A 23204-nucleotide genomic window follows, 5' to 3' on the forward strand; every position below is an offset into this window, starting at 1 on the left:
CAATCAATATGAGAACACAATATAAGGTTTCACAGCATGTTAAAAGAGTATTTCACTCCAAACAGCCATGAGAATTTATTGCATCGCTGTGCAAATACGGGACAATATCACAGTACCAAGATGCAGCATCGCCATCTTGCAACATCACTATACTAAAACACAATACCATGCTAAGACACTGAACTTTCATAGTAAGATGCAACTCCAATATTCCAGGTTGGAACATCACTATGCTAAGATGTAACACCACTATGCTAAGACGCTGTACTTGCATACTAAGATGTTTCTCCACTATACCAGGATGTAACACCACTATGCTAAGAGGCTTTACTTTTATACTAAGATGCAGCTCCATTATACCAGGATGCAACATCTATATGTTAAGACGCTGTACTTTCATACTAAGATGCAACTCTAATATACCAGGATGCAACATCTATATGCTAAGACGCTGTAGTTTCATACTAAGATGCAACTCCTATATACCAGGATGCAACATCACTATGTTAAGCCCATACTTTACTATGCTAGTCTACTGTCCGTTAGCTATCGTGGTTCACAATGACCCTTGGAATCAGGTCAAATAGTCAAAGTACACACTTAAACATTACAAAGTCCTATCTGATTGCATTGTTGTCTAAAACCAACTAAAAAGTACCCTGGCAACCAGCCTATATGCGTATCGAAATCCCAACAGTTGTGACGTCATAGTGGAGCGACGTCCACCATTGTCCTTCGTTCTCAGTACAGCCACTGGTTCAGCTGACATCAGTTGTCTCGATATGTGGCGTTGGAATTGAGATGTGCTGCACAGTCACAGCATCTACAAGTCAATGATACTGAGTTCCTTCTGCCTGGATGGTTCTATACACACGACGACCTGCTATCGTCTTTAAGGAGATGCTCAATTTTGTCTGCATTCACGACAGTCTTCTTTGCTCCAAGCAAAGATATAGTAGGCTCCTTTTCCTGTATACTGTGATCGTCATATATCTGTAACCAACAGGAGCGGGATGAGTTTAACGTCATTGTAAAGACATTACAGAAAGTCGCAGTTCTTGCTGACAAGATCTTGTAATCTTTCATCAAAACAATCAGAGGCTCCTTTACCTGATTAGGATGATAAGAAAGTATGATATAAGATAATCAAACACATTTGATTAGGAGAGCACAGTCAGAATTGAGTTTTCCCATCATTAGCCTAGTAAAAGGTTAACATGGCAGTTACGGGCTGTGGAAATGAATCAGATATTTTTTAAAACGGAAGAAACCTTTCCCAGTTTCGCTTTATGGGCTGTACTTGAAGGGAACACCTAAACGCATTTCAAAACTGCTTTCATTATTTCTTTAACCACTGGCCAAGTGCCAAGTCAGTTCTCAGTATCCTTACCATAAATGGTAGAGCATAAGATGGGGGAGTAGCTTCTACAAGAGTTGTGTTTCTTGGTGCCAGGGAATATCCAGCCAGACACTGAAACAGAGGACATGAATACTATGATGAGCAAAGAGACCCTTGGGGTAATCAGAATTTTTAAAATTCTTTTAGATGTCGGTCCACCGGATTCAAACATCAATGTCAAATATTAATAATACTTAGGTTTCGTTTGCATTTGCCATTTAATGGATTGGTCAATAAAAGCAAGCATTGATTAAACAAAATATTTAAGCTGACGGATATTACAAACCTTTCAGCGGCTCCTTGCTTTATATTTTAGTCGAAATGTGCATAAAGAACTACGGTTATAAGGAACTAAAATCAGTGGTTCCTGTGAGTTAACCTTAGTGTATTATACAATTACCACGACATTTACCTTTTTATACAAGCAGAACCCATTCCGTATATGCAAATACAATTCTGGGTCCACAGGCTTCCCTTTGTTGCAACCTAAACGAATATAGATATGTCAGAGTGAGTGAGTTTAGTTTTTCGACGGTTTAAGCCTTATTCCAGCAATGGGGACACCAGAAATGGGTATCATACATTGTACGCACGTGGGAAGTCAAACCCGGGCCTTCGGTGTGACGAGCGAACGCTTTAACCACTAGGGTACCCCACTGCCCCATATATGACAGAAGGTAAGCAAAATACTTCACACTATAGATGATCATTAAGCCACAAATTACTGGACTGGATTTGAGCAATCAGTTCATTTACCAGAATCCCCAAATGCAACCATTCATTGCCACAATGTTTTGTCAAAATAAACTAAAAACGGCAATATATACTAAACAGTAAGTGTGTGTGGTTTTATGCCGCTTTTAGCAATATTCCAGCAATATCATGGCGGGGGACACCAGAAATGGGCTTCACACATTGTGCCCATGTGGGGAATCGAAAACTGGTCTTTGGCGTGACGAGCGGATGCTTTAACCATAAGGCTTCCCCCACCGCCCCTATACTCAACAGAAGAATAAAGTTAAACATTGGTGTGACAAACCGAAACATGGGTCTCAATAACCAATTCCGACAATCACCTACTTTTCAGCCGATCCGAAATTTCTCGTGTGAAAGTGAAAAGAGACACTACAAACAACTATGGTTACACTAAATTCCAGATCCTTGTTTCATAAGAAAATGGTATTTACAAATAAATTTTAAAGTTTAAAAAAATCGCTTATATTTTATGTCGAGGTTTATGCAGCATGTCGTCAACTAAGACGTCACAGACTGCTGTTCGAAGAGGTCGTACAATGATTCACAATTCATCTAGCTCACTGGTTACATCTGTTATGTGTTTTTCGAGCTTATTAAGAGTATTTTGGTAACGTACAATGTGATTTATATAATATCAAGTCCGTACCAGACCGCCAAACCTTTCTAACGGGAGAGCCTTGTTTTGAGATTCAAAGATTTCCGTTTGTCAGAGCACGCTGTACGACAGAGCACGCTGCACGACATGTTTGCAAGGATTAGAAGGAGCGTAGTGTTGCAATATACTTAGTCGTTAGATGTATCAAATAATACTGGTTAATATTTATATATATCCAGTTGAATGAGTTGGTCTCAAATTTCAGGAATGATTATTGTACTAAGTTCTGCAATAGGATGGAATCCAGTCAGTTTTGACTTGATGTGTTTCACCGTAGTGATAGCGTGACACTATAGAAATACCTGCGGCACAACATGTCATTCACATGCAGTATCCGTTATTTGTATTTGGCCCAAAGGTCACGTGATCATGTCATGGGCAAAGTTCATACTTAATCATATGGTAAAAATACAATAACAAACGAGCGCAAGAGACAAACAAGGAAACCAAGTCAAAACATTGATTACACAACAGTCTCATTTCCTGTTGACTGGGTTCCGTCCTTTTGCGCAATTTAGTACAATAACAAGTCCAGAATTTTGAGACCAATTCATTTAACAGGATATATAAATATTAATCAGTATTATTTGATACATCTAAGCACTTACATGTATATATTGCAACACTACGTTCCTTATAATCCTTGAATACATGTCGTGCAGCGTGCTCTGTCGTACAGCGAGCACTGACAAACAGAAACGTGGAAATCTCAAAACGAGGCTCTGCAGCTATAAACGTTTGGCGGTCTGGTACGGACTTGATATTATATCAATCACATTGTGCGTTACTGAACTACACTAAGTAAGCAAGGAAAACACATAACCGATGTAACCAGTGTGCCAGATGCATTGTGAATCATTTTCCGACTTCATCAAACTGGGGCAGTCTGTGACGTCTTAGTTAAGGTCATGCTGCCTATACCTCGCCATAAAATGTAGGAATACGATGTTATTAAACTTTAAAATTGAAATTCATTAGTAAATACCATTTTCGTATGGAACAAGGAACTGGAATTCAGTGTAACCATAGTTGTTTGTGATGTCTATTTTCACTTTCACACGAGAAAATTCGGATCGGCTGAAAAGTAGGTCATTGTCTGAATAGGTTAATGAGACTCATGTTTCGGTTTGCCACCAAGCGGTGCTCTGCTAAACGGACAATTCCATGGTCACAGTGTATACAATATGTAATTACGTTTGCATATCCGGTTGTGACTGTTATGATTTGGAATGTCACAGTAAAAATGCAGAGGATATAATCCCAGGGTAGAACACCAGTACCCATTGACTAGTGTTCGGTTGACCTTTGAGTGAGTGAGTCGAGCTTTACGCTGCAATATTCGAACTATATCGAGTCTGGACCAGACAATCCAGTGATCAACATCATGAACATCGATCTACGTAGTTGGAATACGGTGACATGTGTCAACCAAGTCGGCGAGCCTGACCACCCGTCAGTCGCCTCTTACGACAAGCAAGGGTTACTGAAGATCAATTCTAACCCGGCTCTTCACGGGTCCGGTTGATCTTTAATATGTAACATGGCACTGTAAACTTTAATGCTTAAACCCATGTAAGCATTGCGTGTAAGATGCAAACGCAACCTCTTCAAAACGGCAAATGAACGAACAGTACTAAATGAGTGATTAAGGTGGTACGCCGCAATATCAGTATTTCAGCAATCTTACGACCATGGACACCAGAAACGACTTAACGTACTATAACTATGTGATTAAAGAATAATTATCTTACCTGTTAGAATAGAAACAACAATTCCCACCACGATTGCCACCGTGACCGACACTGTGCTGTAGTGGAGATATGACAGACTGTATATTTTGTCTAAGATGTCACTGGAACGATGAAAATGGTACATATTAATGACCTGCAGATCTTTGAATAGACTTCATCCAAAGTTCCGTGTCTACTGATACAGTTCAACATGTACACAAGACTAAATGTTAGTCTACATTCGAACATTATGTAAAGGGGAGGAACATCGTACATATTAGTGAATTGCGGATCTTGGAATTGACTTTATCCAATGAGTCAGTGAGTTTAGTTTTACGCCGCACTCAGAAATATCCCAGTTTTATGTCGGCGGTCTGTGTAATCGAGTCTGGACCAGACAATCCAGTGATCAACATCACGTGCATCGATCTTCGCAAGTGGGATACGATGACATGTATCAACCAAGTCAGCGAGCCTGACCACCCGATCCAGTCTCGATTAATTACAGACCGCCGCTATATAGCTGGAATATTGCTGAGTGGGACGTTACACAACAAACCAACCAACTCACTCAGTGTTCATACAATGTAAGTTACTCAGCACCCAGCCAGACTCCGGCTATACGACGGTGCCTGCACGTGCTCGATCAGAATCAACAGTACACGACACCTTGCTGTCCACCACGTCCCCAAGCCTTAACGCAGGTGGCAATGAGAAGGGAGGTGTGAGCACTCCCTGTAATGGTCAGTGTTTCGGACAGTATCACGCGTCATGCAGACCTGCAATATTTATGACCTTTTGCACCTAACTGAAGTTAACGCTCAGTAATAATACTGACTGACTCACTTTGGTTTTACGCAGCTTTTAGCAATATTCCAGAAACATCACGGCGGGGGACACCAGAAATGGGCTTCACACAATGTACACATGTGGGGATGCGAACCCGGGTCTTCGGCGTGACGAGCCAACGCATTAACCACTAGGCTACCCCGCCGCCCCTGCTAAGCAATAATGATATCTGTCGGACCATAAACATACCCGACAGTTGTATCTGTCAGTACACAAATATACCCGTCAGTTCTATCTGCAAGTAAACAAACATACCAGACAGTTGTTTCCGCCAGTAAACAAACATGCCCGACAGTTGTATCTGTCAGTACACAAACATACCCGTCAGTTGTATCCGCCAGTAAACAAACAGCTCCGGCAGTTGTATCTGTCAGTACACATATATACTCAACAGTTGTAGGTCTCAGTACACAAACATACCCGACTGTTGTATCTGTCAGTACACAAATATACCCGTCAGTTGTATCTGTCAGTACACAAACATACCCGTCAGTTGTATCTCTCAGTACACAAACATACCCGACAGTTGTATCTGTCAGTAAACAAACATCCCCAACAGTTTTATCTGTCAGTACACAAATATACCCGTCAGTTCTATCCACCAGTAAATAAATATACCCGAGAGTTATATCTGTCAGTACGAAAACATACCCGACCGTTGTATCTGCCAGTACACCAACATACCAGTCAGTTGTATCTGTCAATACACAAACATACCAGTCAGTTGTATCTGTCAGTACACAAACATACCCGTCAGTTGTATCCGCCAGTAAACAAACATTCCCGACAGTTGTATCTGTCAGTGAACAAATATACCCGTCAGTTCTATCCGCCAGTAAACAAATATACCCAACAGTTCTATCCGCCAGTAAACAAACATACCTGACAGTTGTATCTGTCAGTACACAAACATACCCGTCAGTTGTATCCGCCAGTAAATAAATATACCCGAGAGTTATATCTATCAGTACGAAAACATACCCGACCGTTGTATCTGCCAGTACACAAACATACCCGTCAGTTGTATCTGTCAGTAAACAAACATCCCCAACAGTTGTATCTGTCAATACACAAACATACAAATCAGTTATATCTGTCAGTACACAAACATACCCGTCAGTTGTATCTCTAAGTACACAAACATACCCGTCAGTTGTATCTATCAGTAAACAAACATTCCCGACAGTTGTATTCGCCAGTAAATAAATATACCTGACAGTTGTATCTGTCAGTACACAAACATACCCGACAGTTGTATCTGTCAGTACACAAACATACCCGACAGTTGTATCCGCCAGTAAATAAATAAACCCGAGAGTTATATCTGTCAGTACGAAAACATACCCGACCGTTGTATCTGCCAGTACATAAACATACCCGTCAGTTGTATCTGTCAGTACACAAACCTCCCCAACAGTTGTATCTGTCAGTACACAAACATCCCCGTCAGTTGTATCTGTCAGTACACAAACATCCCCAACAGTTGTATCTGTCAGTACACAAACATCCCCAACAGTTGTATCTGTCAGTACACAAACATCCCCAACAGTTGCGTCTGTCAGTACACAAACATCCCCAACAGTTGTATCTGTCAGTACACAAACATCCCCAACAGTTGTATCTGTCAGTACACAAACATCCCCAACAGTTGTATCTGTCAGTACACAAACATCCCCAACAGTTGTATCTGTCAGTACACAAACATCCCCAACAGTTGTATATGTCAGTACACAAACATCCCCGTCAGTTGTATCTGTCAGTACACAAACATCCCCGTCAGTTGTATCTGTCAGTACACAAACATCCCCAACAGTTGTATCTGTCAGTACACAAACATCCCCGTCAGTTGTATCTGTCAGTACACAAACATACCCGTCAGTTGTAGCTGTCAGTACACAAACATCCCCAATAGTTGTATCTGTCAGTACACAAACATCCCCAACAGTTGTATCTGTCAGTACACAAATATACCCGTCAGTTCTATCCGCCAGTAAACAAAAATACCCGAGAGTTGTATCTGTCAGTACGAAAACATACCCGACAGTTGTATCTGTCAGTACGAAAATATACCCGACAGTTGTATATGTCAGTACACAAATTTACCCGTCAGTTGTATCCGCCAGTAAACAAATATACCCGACAGTTCTATCCGCCAGTAAACAAACATATCTGACAGTTGTATCTGTCAGTACACAAACATACCCGTCAGTTGTATCTGTCAGTACACGAACATACCCGTCAGTTGTATCTGTCAGTACACGAACATCCCCGTCAGTTGTATCTGTCAGTACACAAACATCCCCGTCAGTTGTATCTGTCAGTACACAAACATCCCCAACAGTTGTATCTGTCAGTACACAAACATCCCCGTCAGTTGTATCTGTCAGTACACAAACATACTCGACAGTTGTATCTGTCAGTACACAAACATCCCCAACAGTTGTATCTGTCAGTACACAAACATCCCCAACAGTTGTATCTGTCAGTACACAAATATACCCGTCAGTTCTATCCGCCAGTAAACAAAAATACCCGAGAGTTGTATCTGTCAGTACGAAAACATACCCGACAGTTGTATCTGTCAGTACACAAACATACCCGACAGTTGTATCTGCCAGTACACAAACATCCCCAACAGTTGTATCTGTCAGTACACAAACATACCCGACAGTTGTATCTGCCAGTACACAAACATCCCCGACAGTTGTATCTGTCAGTACACAAACATACCCGTCAGTTGTATCTCTCAGCGCACAAACATACCCGAGAGTTATATCTGTCAGTACGAAAACATACCCGACAGTTGTATCTGCCAGTACACAAACATACCCGTCAGTTGTATCTGTCAGTACACAAACATCCCCAACAGTTGTATTTGTCAATACACAAACATACCCGTCAGATGTATCCGCCAGTAAACAAATATACCAGTCAGTTCTATCCGCAAGTAAACAAACATACCAGACAGTTGTACCTCTCAGAACACAAACATACCCGACAGTTGTATAAGCCAGGACACAAACATACCCGTCAGTTGTATCTGTCAGTACACAAATTTACCCGTCAGTTGTATCTGCCAGTAAACAAACATTCCCGACAGTTGTATCTGTCAGTACACTAATTTACCCGTCAGTTGTATCCGTCAGTAAAAAGATATTTCCGATAGTTGTATCTGTCAGTACACAAACATATTCGACAGTTGTATCTGTCAGTAAACGAATATACCCGTCAGTTCTATCCGCCAGTAAACAAACATACCCGATAGTTGTATCTGTCAGTACACAAACATACTCGACAGTTGTATCTGTCAGTAAACAAATATACCCGTCAGTTCTATCCGCCAGTAAACAAACATACCCGATAGTTGTATCTGTCAGTACACAAACATACTCGACAGTTGTATCTGTGAGTAAACAAATATACCCGTCAGTTCTATCCGCCCGTTAGCAAACATTCCCGTCAGTTGTATCTGTCAGTACACAAACATACCCGTCAGTTGTATCCGCCAGTACACAAACATTCCCGACAGTTGCATCTGTCAGTACACTAATTTACCCATCAGTTGTATCCGCCAGTAAACAAATATACCCGATAGTTGCATCTGTCAGTACACAAACATACTCGACAGTTGTGTCTGTCAGTAAACGAATATACCCGTCAGTTCTATCCGCCAGTGCAAACATTTCCGTCAGTTGTATCTGTCAGTAAACAAATATACCCGACAGTTCTATCCGCCAGTAAACAAACATACCTGACAGTTGTATCTGTCAGTACACAAACATATTCGACAGTTGTATCTGTCAGTAAACGAATATACCCGACAGTTCTATCCGCCAGTAAACAAACATACCTGACAGTTGTATCTGTCAGTACACAAACATACCCGTCAGTTGTATCTGTCAGTACACAAACATCCCCAACAGTTGTATTTGTCAATACACAAACATACCCGTCAGATGTATCCGCCAGTAAACAAATATACCCGTCAGTTCTATCCGCAAGTAAACAAACATACCAGACAGTTGTACCTCTCAGAACACAAACATACCCGACAGTTGTATCTGCCAGTACACAAACATACCCGTCAGTTGTATCTGTCAGTACACAAATTTACCCGTCAGTTGTATCTACCAGTAAACAAACATTCCCGACAGTTGTATCTGTCAGTACACTAATTTACCCGTCAGTTGTATCCGCCAGTAAAAAGATATTTCCGATAGTTGTATCTGTCAGTACACAAACATACTCGACAGTTGTATCTGTCAGTAAACGAATATACCCGTCAGTTCTATCCGCCAGTAAACAAACATACCCGATAGTTGTATCTGTCAGTACACAAACATACTCGACAGTTGTATCTGTCAGTACACAAACATACCCGATAGTTCTATCTGTCAGTACACAAACATACCCGTCAGTTGTATCTGTCAGTACACAAACAAACCCGTCAGTTCTATCCGCCAGTAAACAAACATACCCGATAGTTGTATCTGTCAGTACCAAAACATACTCGACAGTTGTATCTATCAGTAAACAAATATACCCGTCAGTTCTATCCGGCAGTAAGCAAACATTCCCGTGTGTTGTCTCTGTCAGTACACAAATATACCCGTCAGTTCTATCCGCCAGTACACAAACATCCCCAACAGTTGTATCTGTCAGTACACTAATTTACCCGTCAGTTGTATCCGCCAGTAAAAAGATATTTCCGATAGTTGTATCTGTCAGTACACAAACATACTCGACAGTTGTATCTGTCAGTAAACAAATATACCCGTCAGTTCTATCCGCCAGTAAGCAAACATTCCCGTGTGTTGTATCTGTCAGTACACAAATTTACCCGTCAGTTGTATCTGCCAGTAAACAAACATTCCCGACAGTTGTATCTGTCAGTACACTAATTTACCCGTCAGTTGTATCCGCCAGTAAAAAGATATTTCCGATAGTTGTATCTGTCAGTACACAAACATACTCGACAGTTGTATCTGTCAGTAAACGAATACAACCGTCAGTTCTATCCGCCAGTAAACAAACATACCCGATAGTTGTATCTGTCAGTACACAAACATACTCGACAGTTGTATCTGTCAGTAAACAAATATACCCGTCAGTTCTATCCGCCCGTTAGCAAACATTCCCGTCAGTTGTATCTGTCAGTACACAAACATACCCGTCAGTTGTATCCGCCAGTACACAAACATTCCCGACAGTTGCATCTGTCAGTACACTAATTTACCCATCAGTTGTATCCGCCAGTAAACAAATATACCCGATAGTTGTATCTGTCAGTACACAAACATACTCGACAGTTGTGTCTGTCAGTAAACGAATACACCCGTCAGTTCTATCCGCCAGTAAACAAACATACCCGATAGTTGTATCTGTCAGTACACAAACATACTCGACAGTTGTATCTGTCAGTAAACAAATATACCCGTCAGTTCTATCCGCCCGTTAGCAAACATTCCCGTCAGTTGTATCTGTCAGTACACAAACATACCCGTCAGTTGTATCCGCCAGTACACAAACATTCCCGACAGTTGCATCTGTCAGTACACTAATTTACCCATCAGTTGTATCCGCCAGTAAACAAATATACCCGTCAGTTCTATCCGCCAGTGCAAACATTTCCGTCAGTTGTATCTGTCAGTAAACAAATATACCCGTCAGTTCTATCCGCCAGTAAACAAACATACCTGACAGTTGTATCTGTCAGTACACAAACATATTCGACAGTTGTATCTGTCAGTAAACGAATATACCCGTCAGTTCTATCCGCCAGTAAACAAACATACCTGATAGTTGTATCTGTCAGTAAACAAACATACCCAACAGTTGTATCCGCCAGTAAACAAATATACCCGACAGTTCTATCCGCCAGTAAACAAACATACCTGACAGTTGTATCTGTCAGTACACAAACATACCCGACAGTTGTATCTTTCAGTACACAAACATACCCGTGAGTTCTATCTGCCAGTACACAAACATACCCGACAGTTGTATCTTTCAGTACACAAACATACCCGTGAGTTGTATCTGTCAGTACACAAACATCCCCAACAGTTGCAACACGTTAAAGCAATACTCACACATCAAGTGTAGTGGCTGGAACATCTGTTGTATTTAACGTAGGAGCGAGACTGGAGAAAACAGATAATGCTGAAGTGGTAACATTGCCGCTGTCGATGGTGCAGCCCTCTGTGACCAAATTCAGGGCACCTCTCTTGGCAGGCTGCAGGGCAGCGCCGATCCCTAACCACAGGGACACCCCGAGGCTGCTCGTCAACCCAGCACCAGCACCCTGCAAGCATGTGGGTAATTCTCTCAGTGAAGTAAACACGATTATGTTTTAACAGTAAGTCATTTGAGGTTAACGGAGCTTTAAATAGTAGTTCAGTTACATCACAAACTGTGTTAATGTGGGGGAAATCTCGACGTAATGAAGGCCACAGGAATATTAAACATTGGGGTAACACAGAACATGGTGTGGGAGTGGTGATTGGTTTGCTGACAGGGAACCAACCATAAGGTGAGGTGAGGTGAAATTAGGTTTAACGTCGTGCTTGAAAATATTGCGCTCATATGACGACGTGCATGCGTGTGTATGTGTATGTGCGCCTGCTTGTACTAGCCCAGACTGAAGCTAGTTTTATAGTGCTAGCCCACTGAGATACCATGCCTCAGTGAAGCATGAATACCCCACCGAGCCGACCAGTCCTTGTTGTACCCATTAATGCCGAGCGCCAGGCAGGGACCAACAAGTACCATATTTTTACGTCTTTTGGTATGATGCGGTCGGGGATCGAACCCGCGACCTTCCACTCTCCGGGCGGACGCTCTAACCACTACACCACAGAGGCGGTCCCCAACCATAAGGGGACAGAACTCTGCACAGACTGAGTATATCAGTGGTAAAACAGCGTGACAGCTCAATGTCCTGGAAACATCATAATGAGGATTCAATAAAATATTGATAACTGGACTTCTTAGAGCACGAAATTCGAGTTATGTGGAGTTCGAGTAAAATGTTGTGCTGATACTAGTCATGGTTCCAAAAGAATGAAATATTAACTGGGTTTACTGGACAATAGTCAATAAATATGGCGGCGGCCAGACAATCCAGTGATCAACATCATGAGCATAGATCTAACCAATTGGGATACGATGACATATGTCAACCAAACCAGCGAGTCTGACCACCCGATCCCGTTAGTCGCCTCTTAGGATAGGCAAGGGTTGCTGTAGACAAATTCTAACCCGTATCGTCACGGGTGATCTATCACAGACTACCCGTATCTTCACGGGTGATCTATCACAGACTTACCCAAGAGTTTACAAAGGGGAAGAACATCCCGTTACAGAACAGCCCCAGTAACGGTCCCCCCAGCATTCCGAACACACTGAGGCCAATTTGTAGCACAGTCTTCCCCACAACACCCGCGACGTACGCCAAGCCTACCGTCAGCATCCCGTAGAAAATTGCTGCAGTGAAATAAATGCTGATGATGAGATAAACTTTTGCTTAGTTACTGTGAATTTCACCAGAATTTCGCTGTTAATGGCAATTATAAATTATTACGTGAACTTATTAATAACTGTTCATTTAAAGTTATTACTTGAACAAATTCAAAAAGTGTTGACATTAATTGTCAACGATTATGTGATCCAATAAAATTATGTTACTTTTTCAGTTATTGTATAAACTCATTAATAACTGTTAATGATTTTAAGTGTCACTTGAACTGATAAATTACTGTGCACTTCATCTTAATGATTCCGTGATCTAATAACTTGTACGTGTTTCACTATTAGACGAACCTATTAACTTATTAATAATAATATAACTTACTGTTAATTTGAAATGAGTATGTGAACAAACGTATAATTATTAATGTTAATTGCCAGTATCCCAGCTACATGGGGCGGTCTGTAAATGATCGCGTCTGGACCAGACAATCCAGTGATCAGTATTGTGAGCATCGATCTACGCATTTGGGAACCAAGTCAGCGAGCCCGACCACCCGGTCCCCAATCGCACTTTACAAGTATGGGTTGGTAGCGCTGAATTCTTCATTATGTTTCATTATGTAACGTATGATGCATACCTTACGAATCGATATATTGGTCTTGTGAAAATATCCCTTTCAACATTGTTTCAACCATAGGAACTATATAGAACACACTTTATGGATAACAACTTCTTTTTATTCGTGAGTGCGACGTTTCGATACAGATTCTTGTACCGTTGTCAAGCATAATGGAACAATAAGAACATCAGACCTCTGTTACCAATTCCGACAGCAAATCAGCCATTTCCGACCACATCAAACCAAGCCCCAATCATCAAATAGAGTGGTCTGACATCACCATTCTCTCTAACAAACAAACAGACTTCATTAAACGCAAAACGCAAGCTCACCGAAGCCATCCACATCAAACGTCAAAAGCCCACCATCAACCGAGACCAAGGATACTTCATTCCATCCGCTTATGATGCACTCATCCACCAAGCCCAATCTACTGTATAAACTCACTGCTGTATAAACATCTCATTATTATTTGTACATCATTGGCTTCCACGCCTGTCCTTTGTCTACTCTCTGGCTTCATCAGCTTTCTGCCTAGCCAAATATGTTAATTATGTTGTTTTCTTTGTTACATTGTTACATCCAGCATATATATACTTCCCCCTTCTTCGTGTTCCATTATGCTTGACAACGGTACAAGAATCTGTATCGAAACGTCGCACTCACGAAAAAAGAAGTTGTTATCCATAAAGTGTGTTCTATATTGTACCAAAAAAGTCATAGGAACTATAACTTACAGCACGCCATGGAGAGTATAGAGACTGTTCTTGAAGACGGCTTGTTCTCAAATAATGCCAGGAACGGTTTCACGTAGTCACAGATTGACACAGCGGCAAGAGAGTTCACTCCGGAGGAGACAGTACTGAAAACAGATCCGTTGAACTTTGGTTGTACAACAACAAACATTCCAACCGCAAGGATACCCGGTTCCAACGGCCATATGCCCTGATGGGTCCAGGGTAGAACCTGGTTGAAATTCCACGTCAACGCACAATTGCAAATTCCCTTCTCAAAAAAGTCACTGAAAAACATATATTCAGACCAATTTGAGTGATTTTAAGTGGTCAAAGTGTGCATGTAAAAGTTAAACGTGAGATTTATCAGTTTTATCGTCAGAGAGACATGAATAAGAAAGGGGTGAGTCTTAAGCGAAAGAGTTGGCAAATATGCAACAAAGACGTGGTTTCCAAATTTTTTCTCTTTACTTGAAAGCGCAGGAATCTCTTAACTCTAACTTTTAATTCAAAATATACAACTAGATTTTCTGGTTCATCGATAACTTGATTGTCTGGTTTGTTACTTGTCCTGCTTTGCGGCGTTAGGCTGCTGCTGCTAATTTGGATATTTTACGTGCGCTTTTCGACATTATGCGTATTTCTCACACGGGACCTATAAATGAGTGAGTGAGTTTAATTTTACGCCGCACACAGCAATATTTCAGCTATATGGTGGCGGTCTGTACATAATCGAGTCTGGACCAGATAATCCAGTGATCAACATCATGAGCATCGATCTGCGCAATTGGGAACCGATGACATGTGTCAACCAAGTCAGCGAGACTGACCACCCGATCCCGTTAGTCGCCTTTTATGACAAGCATGGGTTACTGAAGATCAATATTCTAACCCGGACCTTCACGGGTATGGGCCATAAATACTCACTTCTAGCAATGAAGCGTACAACTTACTTGATGACAAGCATGGGCTGCTATGCCGTAACGTCGATATGTATCGTTAAAATGTGTTAATGTCAACGGCTTAAGCTTAACACTTTCGCAGATTTGAGAATGATTTTACTGAGTGTTTCCTATGTATCTATGTGTGACTGGGTGAGTGAGTTTTGTTTTACGCCGTTGTTAGCAATACTCCAGCAATATCTCAGCGGAGGACACCAGAAATGGGCTCCACACATGTGGGGAATCGAACGTATACCAATGTAACCTTTGAAGCAGTATTCGTCGGAGAAAACGGATTGCTAAAGCAACAGACCGACAAACGGGGTTAACTGTACATTGAAAAAACCTATACTACCAAACATCGATGTGTTTCGCGTCTTTTATTTGCATACCTGAGTGAAGCGCTGAATATACAGGAAACAAATAGTCCAGGTAGGCCGGGGATACTGCCGAGGGTATCCATCATATATAGCGGTACAATCTGTCAATATACAGAGGGTATCCACCATACATAAAGGCATAATCTGTCAATATAGAGAGGGTATCCGTCGTGTATAAGGGTACAATCTGTCAATATAGAGAGGGTATCCGTCGTGTATAAGGGTACAATCTGTCAATATACAGAGGGTATCCGTCGAGTATAAGGGTACAATCTGTCAATATACAGAGGGTATCCACCATATATAAAGGTATAATCTGTCAATATAGAGAAGGTATCCGTCGTGTATAAGGGTACAATCTGTCAATATAGAGAGGGTATCCGTCGTGTATAAGGGTACAATCTGTCAATATAGAGAGGGTATCCGTCGTGTATAAGGGTACAATCTGTCAATATACAGAGGGTATCCGTCGAGTATAAGGGTACAATCTGTCAATATACAGAGGGTATCCACCATATATAAAGGTATAATCTGTCAATATAGAGAAGGTATCCGTCGTGTATAAGGGTACAATCTGTCAATATAGAGAGGGTATCCGTCGTGTATAAGGGTACAATCTGTCAATATAGAGAGGGTATCCGTCGTGTATAAGGGTACAATCTGTCAATATACAGAGGGTATCCGTCGAGTATAAGGGTACAATCTGTCAATATACAGAGGGTATCCACCATATATAAAGGTATAATCTGTCAATATAGAGAAGGTATCCGTCGTGTATAAGGGTACAATCTGTCAATATAGAGAGGGTATCCGTCGTGTATAAGGGTACAATCTGTCAATATAGAGAGGGTATCCGTCGAGTATAAGGGTACAATCTGTCAATATACAGAGGGTATCCGTCGAGTATAAGGGTACAATCTGTCAATATAGAGAGGGTATCCGTCGAGTATAAGGGTACAATCTGTCAATATAGAGAGGGTATCCGTCGTGTATAAGGGTACAATCTGTCAATATAGAGAGGGTATCCGTCGAGTAATAGGGTACAATCTGTCAATATAGAGAGGGTATCCGTCGTGTATAAGGGTACAATCTGTCAATATAGAGAGGGTATCCGTCGTGTATAAGGGTACAATCTGTCAATATAGAGAGGGTATCCGTCGAGTATAAGGGTACAATCTGTCAATATAGAGAGGGTATCCGTCGAGTATAAGGGTACAATCTGTCAATATAGAGAGGGTATCCGTCGTGTATAAGGGTACAATCTGTCAATATAGACAGGGTATCCGTCGTGTATAAGGGTACAATCTGTCAATATAGACAGGGTATCCGTCGTGTATAAGGGTACAATCTGTCAATATAGAGAGGGTATCCGTCGAGTATAAGGGTACAATCTGTCAATATAGAGAAGGTATCCGTCGTGTATAAGGGTACAATCTGTCAATATAGAGAGGGTATCCGTCGAGTATAAGGGTACAATCTGTCAATATACAGAGGGTATCCGTCGAGTATAAGGGTACAATCTGTCAATATAGAGAAGGTATCCGTCGTGTATAAGGGTACAATCTGTCAATATAGAGAGGGTATCCGTCGAGTATAAGGGTACAATCTGTCAATATAGAGAAGGTATCCGTCGAGTATAAGGGTACAATCTGTCAATATAGAGAGGGTATCCGTCGAGTATAAGGGTACAATCTGTCAATATACAGAGGGTATCCGTCGAGTATAAGGGTACAATCTGTCAATACAGAGAAGGTATCCGTCGTGTATAAGGGTACAATCTGTCAATATAGAGAGGGTATCCGTCGAGTATAAGGGTACAATCTGTCAATATACAGAGGGTATCCACCATATATATAAAGGTACAATCTGTCAATATAGAGAGGGTATCCGTCGTGTATAAGGGTACAATCTGTCAATATAGTGAAGGTATCCATCATTTATAGCAGTCACGTAGAATGTAGTAAAAGGCTTGCTTTTTGTAGGTAAAGTTTTCTCATCATAATTTCATAGTGTGTAACATCAATACTAACATGGTTAAATTTCAGAACTATTTTCAACCCTCGTTGGTCGTATCGTATTACCATCCTGGTCAGCGGAATTTATATGTCCTCCTAATATGATATCGATTCTCCTCAGGCTTCACGTGAGTCCAGCTATGGAAGAGGATATCTACAAATTATCATTTATGACCACCCCCTGCTCATATCCGCAAACATTTAAGGGTGTGCGTGAGTTGAGTTTGACGCCGCTTTTAGCAATGTTCCACAAATATCACGGCGGGGGACACCAGAAATGGGTTGCACACATTGTACCTATGTGAGGAATCGAACCCGGGTCAAACCACGAGGCTACCCCACCTGATATTTAAACATTGATAAGCCCATCGTTGTCCTTTTGAGGGACTCGTGGTGTCTGGCTGAAGAGAATGAGTGAGTGAGTATATTTCTACACCAATATTCCAACAATATCACGACGGGGAATACCAGAAATTGGCTCCATGTATTGTACTAATGTGGAGAATCGAACCCGGGTCTTCGACGTGACGAGCGGACGCTTTAACCACTAGGCTACCCACCGCCCCGGCTGATAAGAGAGGTAACCCCGAGTTGGCCTTTAATATCTTGACGTAGACCATCGTGAAATCCTCCAGCACGGTATTGTGCTGATAAACCTTGAAACATAATCACAGCGAATCTGGGATTCGAACCGTCGATCATAGTTTTCTAAATCATCCGCAACGACAGGGCCACCTGTGCCAACCTACTGTTCCTTGTAAACGATATTAACACGATTGTCCTTAGATATTGAAGTTGTTGGTTTGTTGACAGAAATGTAAGTTGCATGCATGCAGCTGTAACCTCCTACCTGGTCGAGTTTGGCGATTCGCCCACTGAGGAACGGATCGCAGTCGTGGTAGCGGGCGTATATTGCCAGACCCACAGCACAGATCAGCAACATGTTCAAAATGGCGATAGGCAAGGCCAGCCACAGTACACTGGAAAACAGGGATATGAAATATGCGAATATTGTTTTGCGCAGTGGTTGAATGGATGTTTGGTGTTTAACACCCCATTCCAGTATTCCAGCTACATAGCGGTGGTCTGTATATAATCGAGTCGGTACCAGACAATCATGTGATTGACATCACGAGCATCGATCTGCGCAACTGGGATATGATGGCATGTGTCAACCAAGTCAGCGAGCCTAACAACCCGATCCCGTTAGTCGCCTCTTACGACAAGCATGGGTTGCTGAAGATCAATTTAAACCTGGTACGCCACGGGTTCGTGGGTTCTAACAGTAACGTTTGAGATGCGATTTCAGCTCGTCTCGTTTGTTTGTTTAGGATAGGACCTTGGATAGGACCTCTCATAATGTCCTTGTCGAGTAGCTTTGTGCACATATTCAACGCCTGTCATGTAAGTGAGCATATTATGATGACGTGATTGCACCTTAGAAAGTACACAGCGCCATCAGATAACATGATCGGCAGACAACCGACTCACCTTTAACATATACATATCCTGCCTTTTCAGTACAGAGGTAGGTTATCGTAGCCTTGTTAAGTTTAAACTTTGAAACCTTACACTGCAGAGTTGCTTCGACATGTTTTATCACCTAATCCCCCTCACTAATATCTAATGTGCTCACAGCTGCGCTCCTCTGAGTGACTTAACGCTGGAGTAACGCTGTAGCGTGGCCTGGTTGGACGCGAACACTGTCAGGAAAGTGAAGAATCCGCCGATGTTCAGAGTCCAGAAGCTATTCCTCACAAAGGGATCAGGGTTGAAGCTGACAAAAGATAATTATGATTGTAACATTAATTCAAATCGGCAACACATGGATGACGATGACGAAGGTGTTGTGGTATTGGTTGTGATGATGATGATGATGATGATGATGATGATGACAGGATGACGATGATGATGGTGTGGTGGTGATTGTGATGATGATGGTAGTGGTGATGATGATGATGATAAGAATTTAGCCTGAAAATAGCCTATTTCAATTTAAAGTATCAAAGTTTGTGGAAATGACAAACAACTGAATTCTTACTCAAAATATGGCATTCTTCCCCCCTTGGGTGGCTCTCTCGAATATCTTCCCCAGTCCTCCAACATCGAGGGCGCCTTGTACAACAAGGGCGAACAATCCTCCAATGATGATTAACAGTTGGAAAACATCTGTCCACACAACAGCTTTTATACCACCCTACAACATGTAACACAACGTGATATATAACGGCAGCAAATGACATAAAACAGCAACATGGCATACAACTACAACATGACATACTGCTCCAACATGACATACTGTTGCACCATGGCATAAAGCTACGACATGACATACAACTGCAACATGACATAAAGCTACAAAATGATACACAACTGGAACATGACATTAAGCTACAACATGACATACGACTGCCACATGACACACAATTGGAACATGACATAAAGCTACAACATGACACACAACTGCAACATGACACACAACTGCTACATGACATACAGCTGCAACATGACTCACAATTTGAACATGACATAAAGCTACAACATGACACACAACTGCAACATAACATACAACTGCAACATGAAATACAACTGAAACATGACACACAACTGCAACATGACACACAACTGCAACATGACACACAACTGCTACATGGCATTAAGCTACAACATGACATACAACTGCTACATGACACACACTTGGAACATGACATAAAGCTACAACATGACACACAACTGCAACATGACACACAATTGGAACATGACATAAAGCTACAACATGACATACAACTGCAACATGACACACAACTGCTACATGACACACAATTGGAACATGACATAAAACTACAACCTGACATACAACTGCAACATGACACACACCTGCAACATGACACACAACTGCTACATGACACACAAATGCAACATGATACACAACTGCAACATGACACACAACTGCAACATGACACACAACTGCTACATGACACACAACTGCAACATGACACACAACTGCAACATGACACAACTGCAACATGACACACAACTGCAACATGACACAACTGCAACATGACATACACCTACAACATTACACACAACTGCAACAAGACACAACTGCAACATGACAAAAAATGCAACATGACATACAGCTACAACATGACACACAACTGCTACATGACATTAAACTACAACATGACATACAACCGCAACACGACACAAAACTGCAACATGACATAAAGCTACAACATGACACAACTGCAACAGGACACACAATTGGAACATGACATAAAGCTACAACATGACACAAAACTGCAACATGACACACAATTGCTACATGACACACAATTGGAAAATGACATAAAGCTACAACATGACATACAACTGCAACATGAGACAAAACGGCAACATGGCACAACTGCAACCTGACACACAACTGATACATGACATACAACTGCAACAGGACACACAACTGCAACATGACACAACTGCAACACGACACACAACTGATACATGACACACAACTGCAACATGACACAAATGCAACATGACACAACTGCAACATGACAAACAACTGCAACGTGACACGCAACTGCAACATGACACAAAACCGCAACATTACACACAACTGCAACATGACAGAACTGCAACATGACATACAGCTGCAACATGACACAACTGCAACATGATATACAGCTACAACATTACACACAATTGGACCATGACACACAACTGCTACATGACATACAACTGCAACAGGACACACAACTGCAACATGACACAACTGCAATATGACACAACTGCAACATGACACGCAACTGCAACATGACACACAACTGCAACATGACACAACTGCAACATGACACACAACTGCAACATTACGTACAGCTGCAACATGACACACAACTGTAACATGACATACAGCTGCAACATGATATACAGCTGCAACATGACACACAACTGTAACATGACACACAACTGCAACATGATATACAGCTACAACATTACACACAATTGGAACATGACACACAACTGTTACATGACATACAACTGCAACATGACACACAACTGCAACATGACACACAACTGCAACATGACACGACACACAACTGCAACATGACACAACTGCAACATGACACACAACTGCAACATGACATACAGCTGCAACATGACACACAATTGCAACATGATATACAGCTACAACATTACACACAATTGGAACATGACACACAACTGCTACATGACATACAACTGCATCATGACACACAACTGCAACATGACACAACTGCAACATGACAAACAACTGCAACATGACACACAACTGCAACATGACACACAACTGCAACATGACACACAACTGCAACATGGCATACAGATGCAACATTACACACAACTGCAACATGACATACAGCTGCAACATGACACACAACTGCAACGTGACATACAGCTGCAACATTACACACAACTGGAGCGTGACATACTGTAGCAACTTGACATACAGCTACAACATGACAGCAGCAATACTTACAATTGTCGTGTAGAATGTGCAAACAACGCCAACCGTCAGGATACACAATTCCATGGACAGTCCAGTTACTGAAAACACAGGAATTATGTATTTGTCAATTAAAAATCGACACAAAAGCTGTTGATATCGATACTGTAGAATTAAATATGATTGAGTGAGTGGGAGGGTGGGTGGATGGGTGGATGGTTAAGTGGGTGTGTAAATGAGTAAGTGGGTTTGTGAGTGAGTGGAAGTGGAAGTGAGTGAGTTTAGTTTTACACCGTTTTTAAGCAATATTCCAGCAATATCACGGCGGGGGACACCATAAATGGGCTTCACACATTGTGCCCATGTGGGGAATCGAACCCGGGTCTTCGGCGTGATGGGCGAACGCCTTAGCCCTTTAGGTCACCCCGCCGCCCCTGAGTGTGATTGAGTCAGTTGTGACTGGAAGGGAGGGTGAATGGGTTCAGTTACATCAGTAATACCATGCGAGACTGAATAGGGACGAAAGCATCCGCTACAGGTCTGTTTTACCGCTTATTGGAAACCCACGAGGACGGTATCTACACGGACACCAAGAAGCATAATCAGGTCGAATCTTGGATTCGAACTCACAGTGATTTCTGGCATGTCGTAAATAATGAAACCAGTGATTATTTGGTTTGAGTAACGTTCCAAAGCGTATGATGCCAAGTCAAACAAGTCACGGAGCTTGACCACCGATTTAGTTATGTGAGCTCAAACTTCAAACAAAAAAGTACATGACGTTTATTGAAACACGCTTTCCACCAGAGAAAGAGTGAGTGAGTGGGTGAGAGAGAGAGTGAGAGAGAGTGAGTGAGTGAGTTGGGTTTAACGCCGTTTTAACAGCATTCTAGTTATATCACAGTGTCAGCTTGGTGTAGGGGGTAAGCCCAAAGGCGGATAGACCTCATACGTTCACTACCTTGGCGAAGCCTTCAAGCACAGGTATGGTGTTGACAAGCCTAAACACATGATCCGGGAAATCCGAGATCGAACCAACCATCATATAATCCCTCACGTACCCCAGGGATACAACTCGAAGGGCGCCTTTAACGACTGGGTCACAGGTTCACAACAAGGAGTCGCAGTGTTTTATTTGTTACTTTATCAAATAATTTCTCACAGCTGACCAA

General features: G+C 41.8%; 1 protein-coding gene across 2 annotated transcripts; it reads right to left on the reverse strand.

Annotated features, from left to right (window-relative positions):
* Positions 1–22: 22 nt before the first annotated feature.
* On the reverse strand, positions 23–19739 carry LOC124256079 (sodium-coupled monocarboxylate transporter 1-like). 2 transcript variants are annotated; one of them, XM_046690012.1, is made up of 11 exons: positions 19591–19739; positions 19186–19326; positions 18400–18529; positions 15547–15635; positions 14217–14341; positions 12717–12874; positions 11482–11693; positions 4562–4662; positions 1812–1885; positions 1391–1471; positions 23–993 (listed from the first exon to the last, which is right to left on the reverse strand). In XM_046690012.1, the coding sequence occupies exons 1-11, from the start codon at positions 19653–19655 to the stop codon at positions 865–867; spliced, it is 1305 nt and encodes a 434-aa protein (XP_046545968.1). In that variant the 5' UTR covers positions 19656–19739; the 3' UTR covers positions 23–864. The 2 variants fall into 2 exon arrangements, with proteins under 2 accessions (XP_046545968.1, XP_046545969.1); XM_046690013.1 differs by lacking the exons at positions 19186–19326; positions 19591–19739 and adding an exon at positions 19041–19167.
* Between the last annotated feature and the right edge of the window lie 3465 nt (positions 19740–23204).

The sequence above is a fragment of the Haliotis rubra genome, unplaced genomic scaffold (genome assembly GCF_003918875.1).
Source record: "Haliotis rubra isolate DU_JTF1 unplaced genomic scaffold, ASM391887v1 Scf617, whole genome shotgun sequence".
NCBI classification, from domain to species: domain Eukaryota; kingdom Metazoa; phylum Mollusca; class Gastropoda; order Lepetellida; family Haliotidae; genus Haliotis; species Haliotis rubra.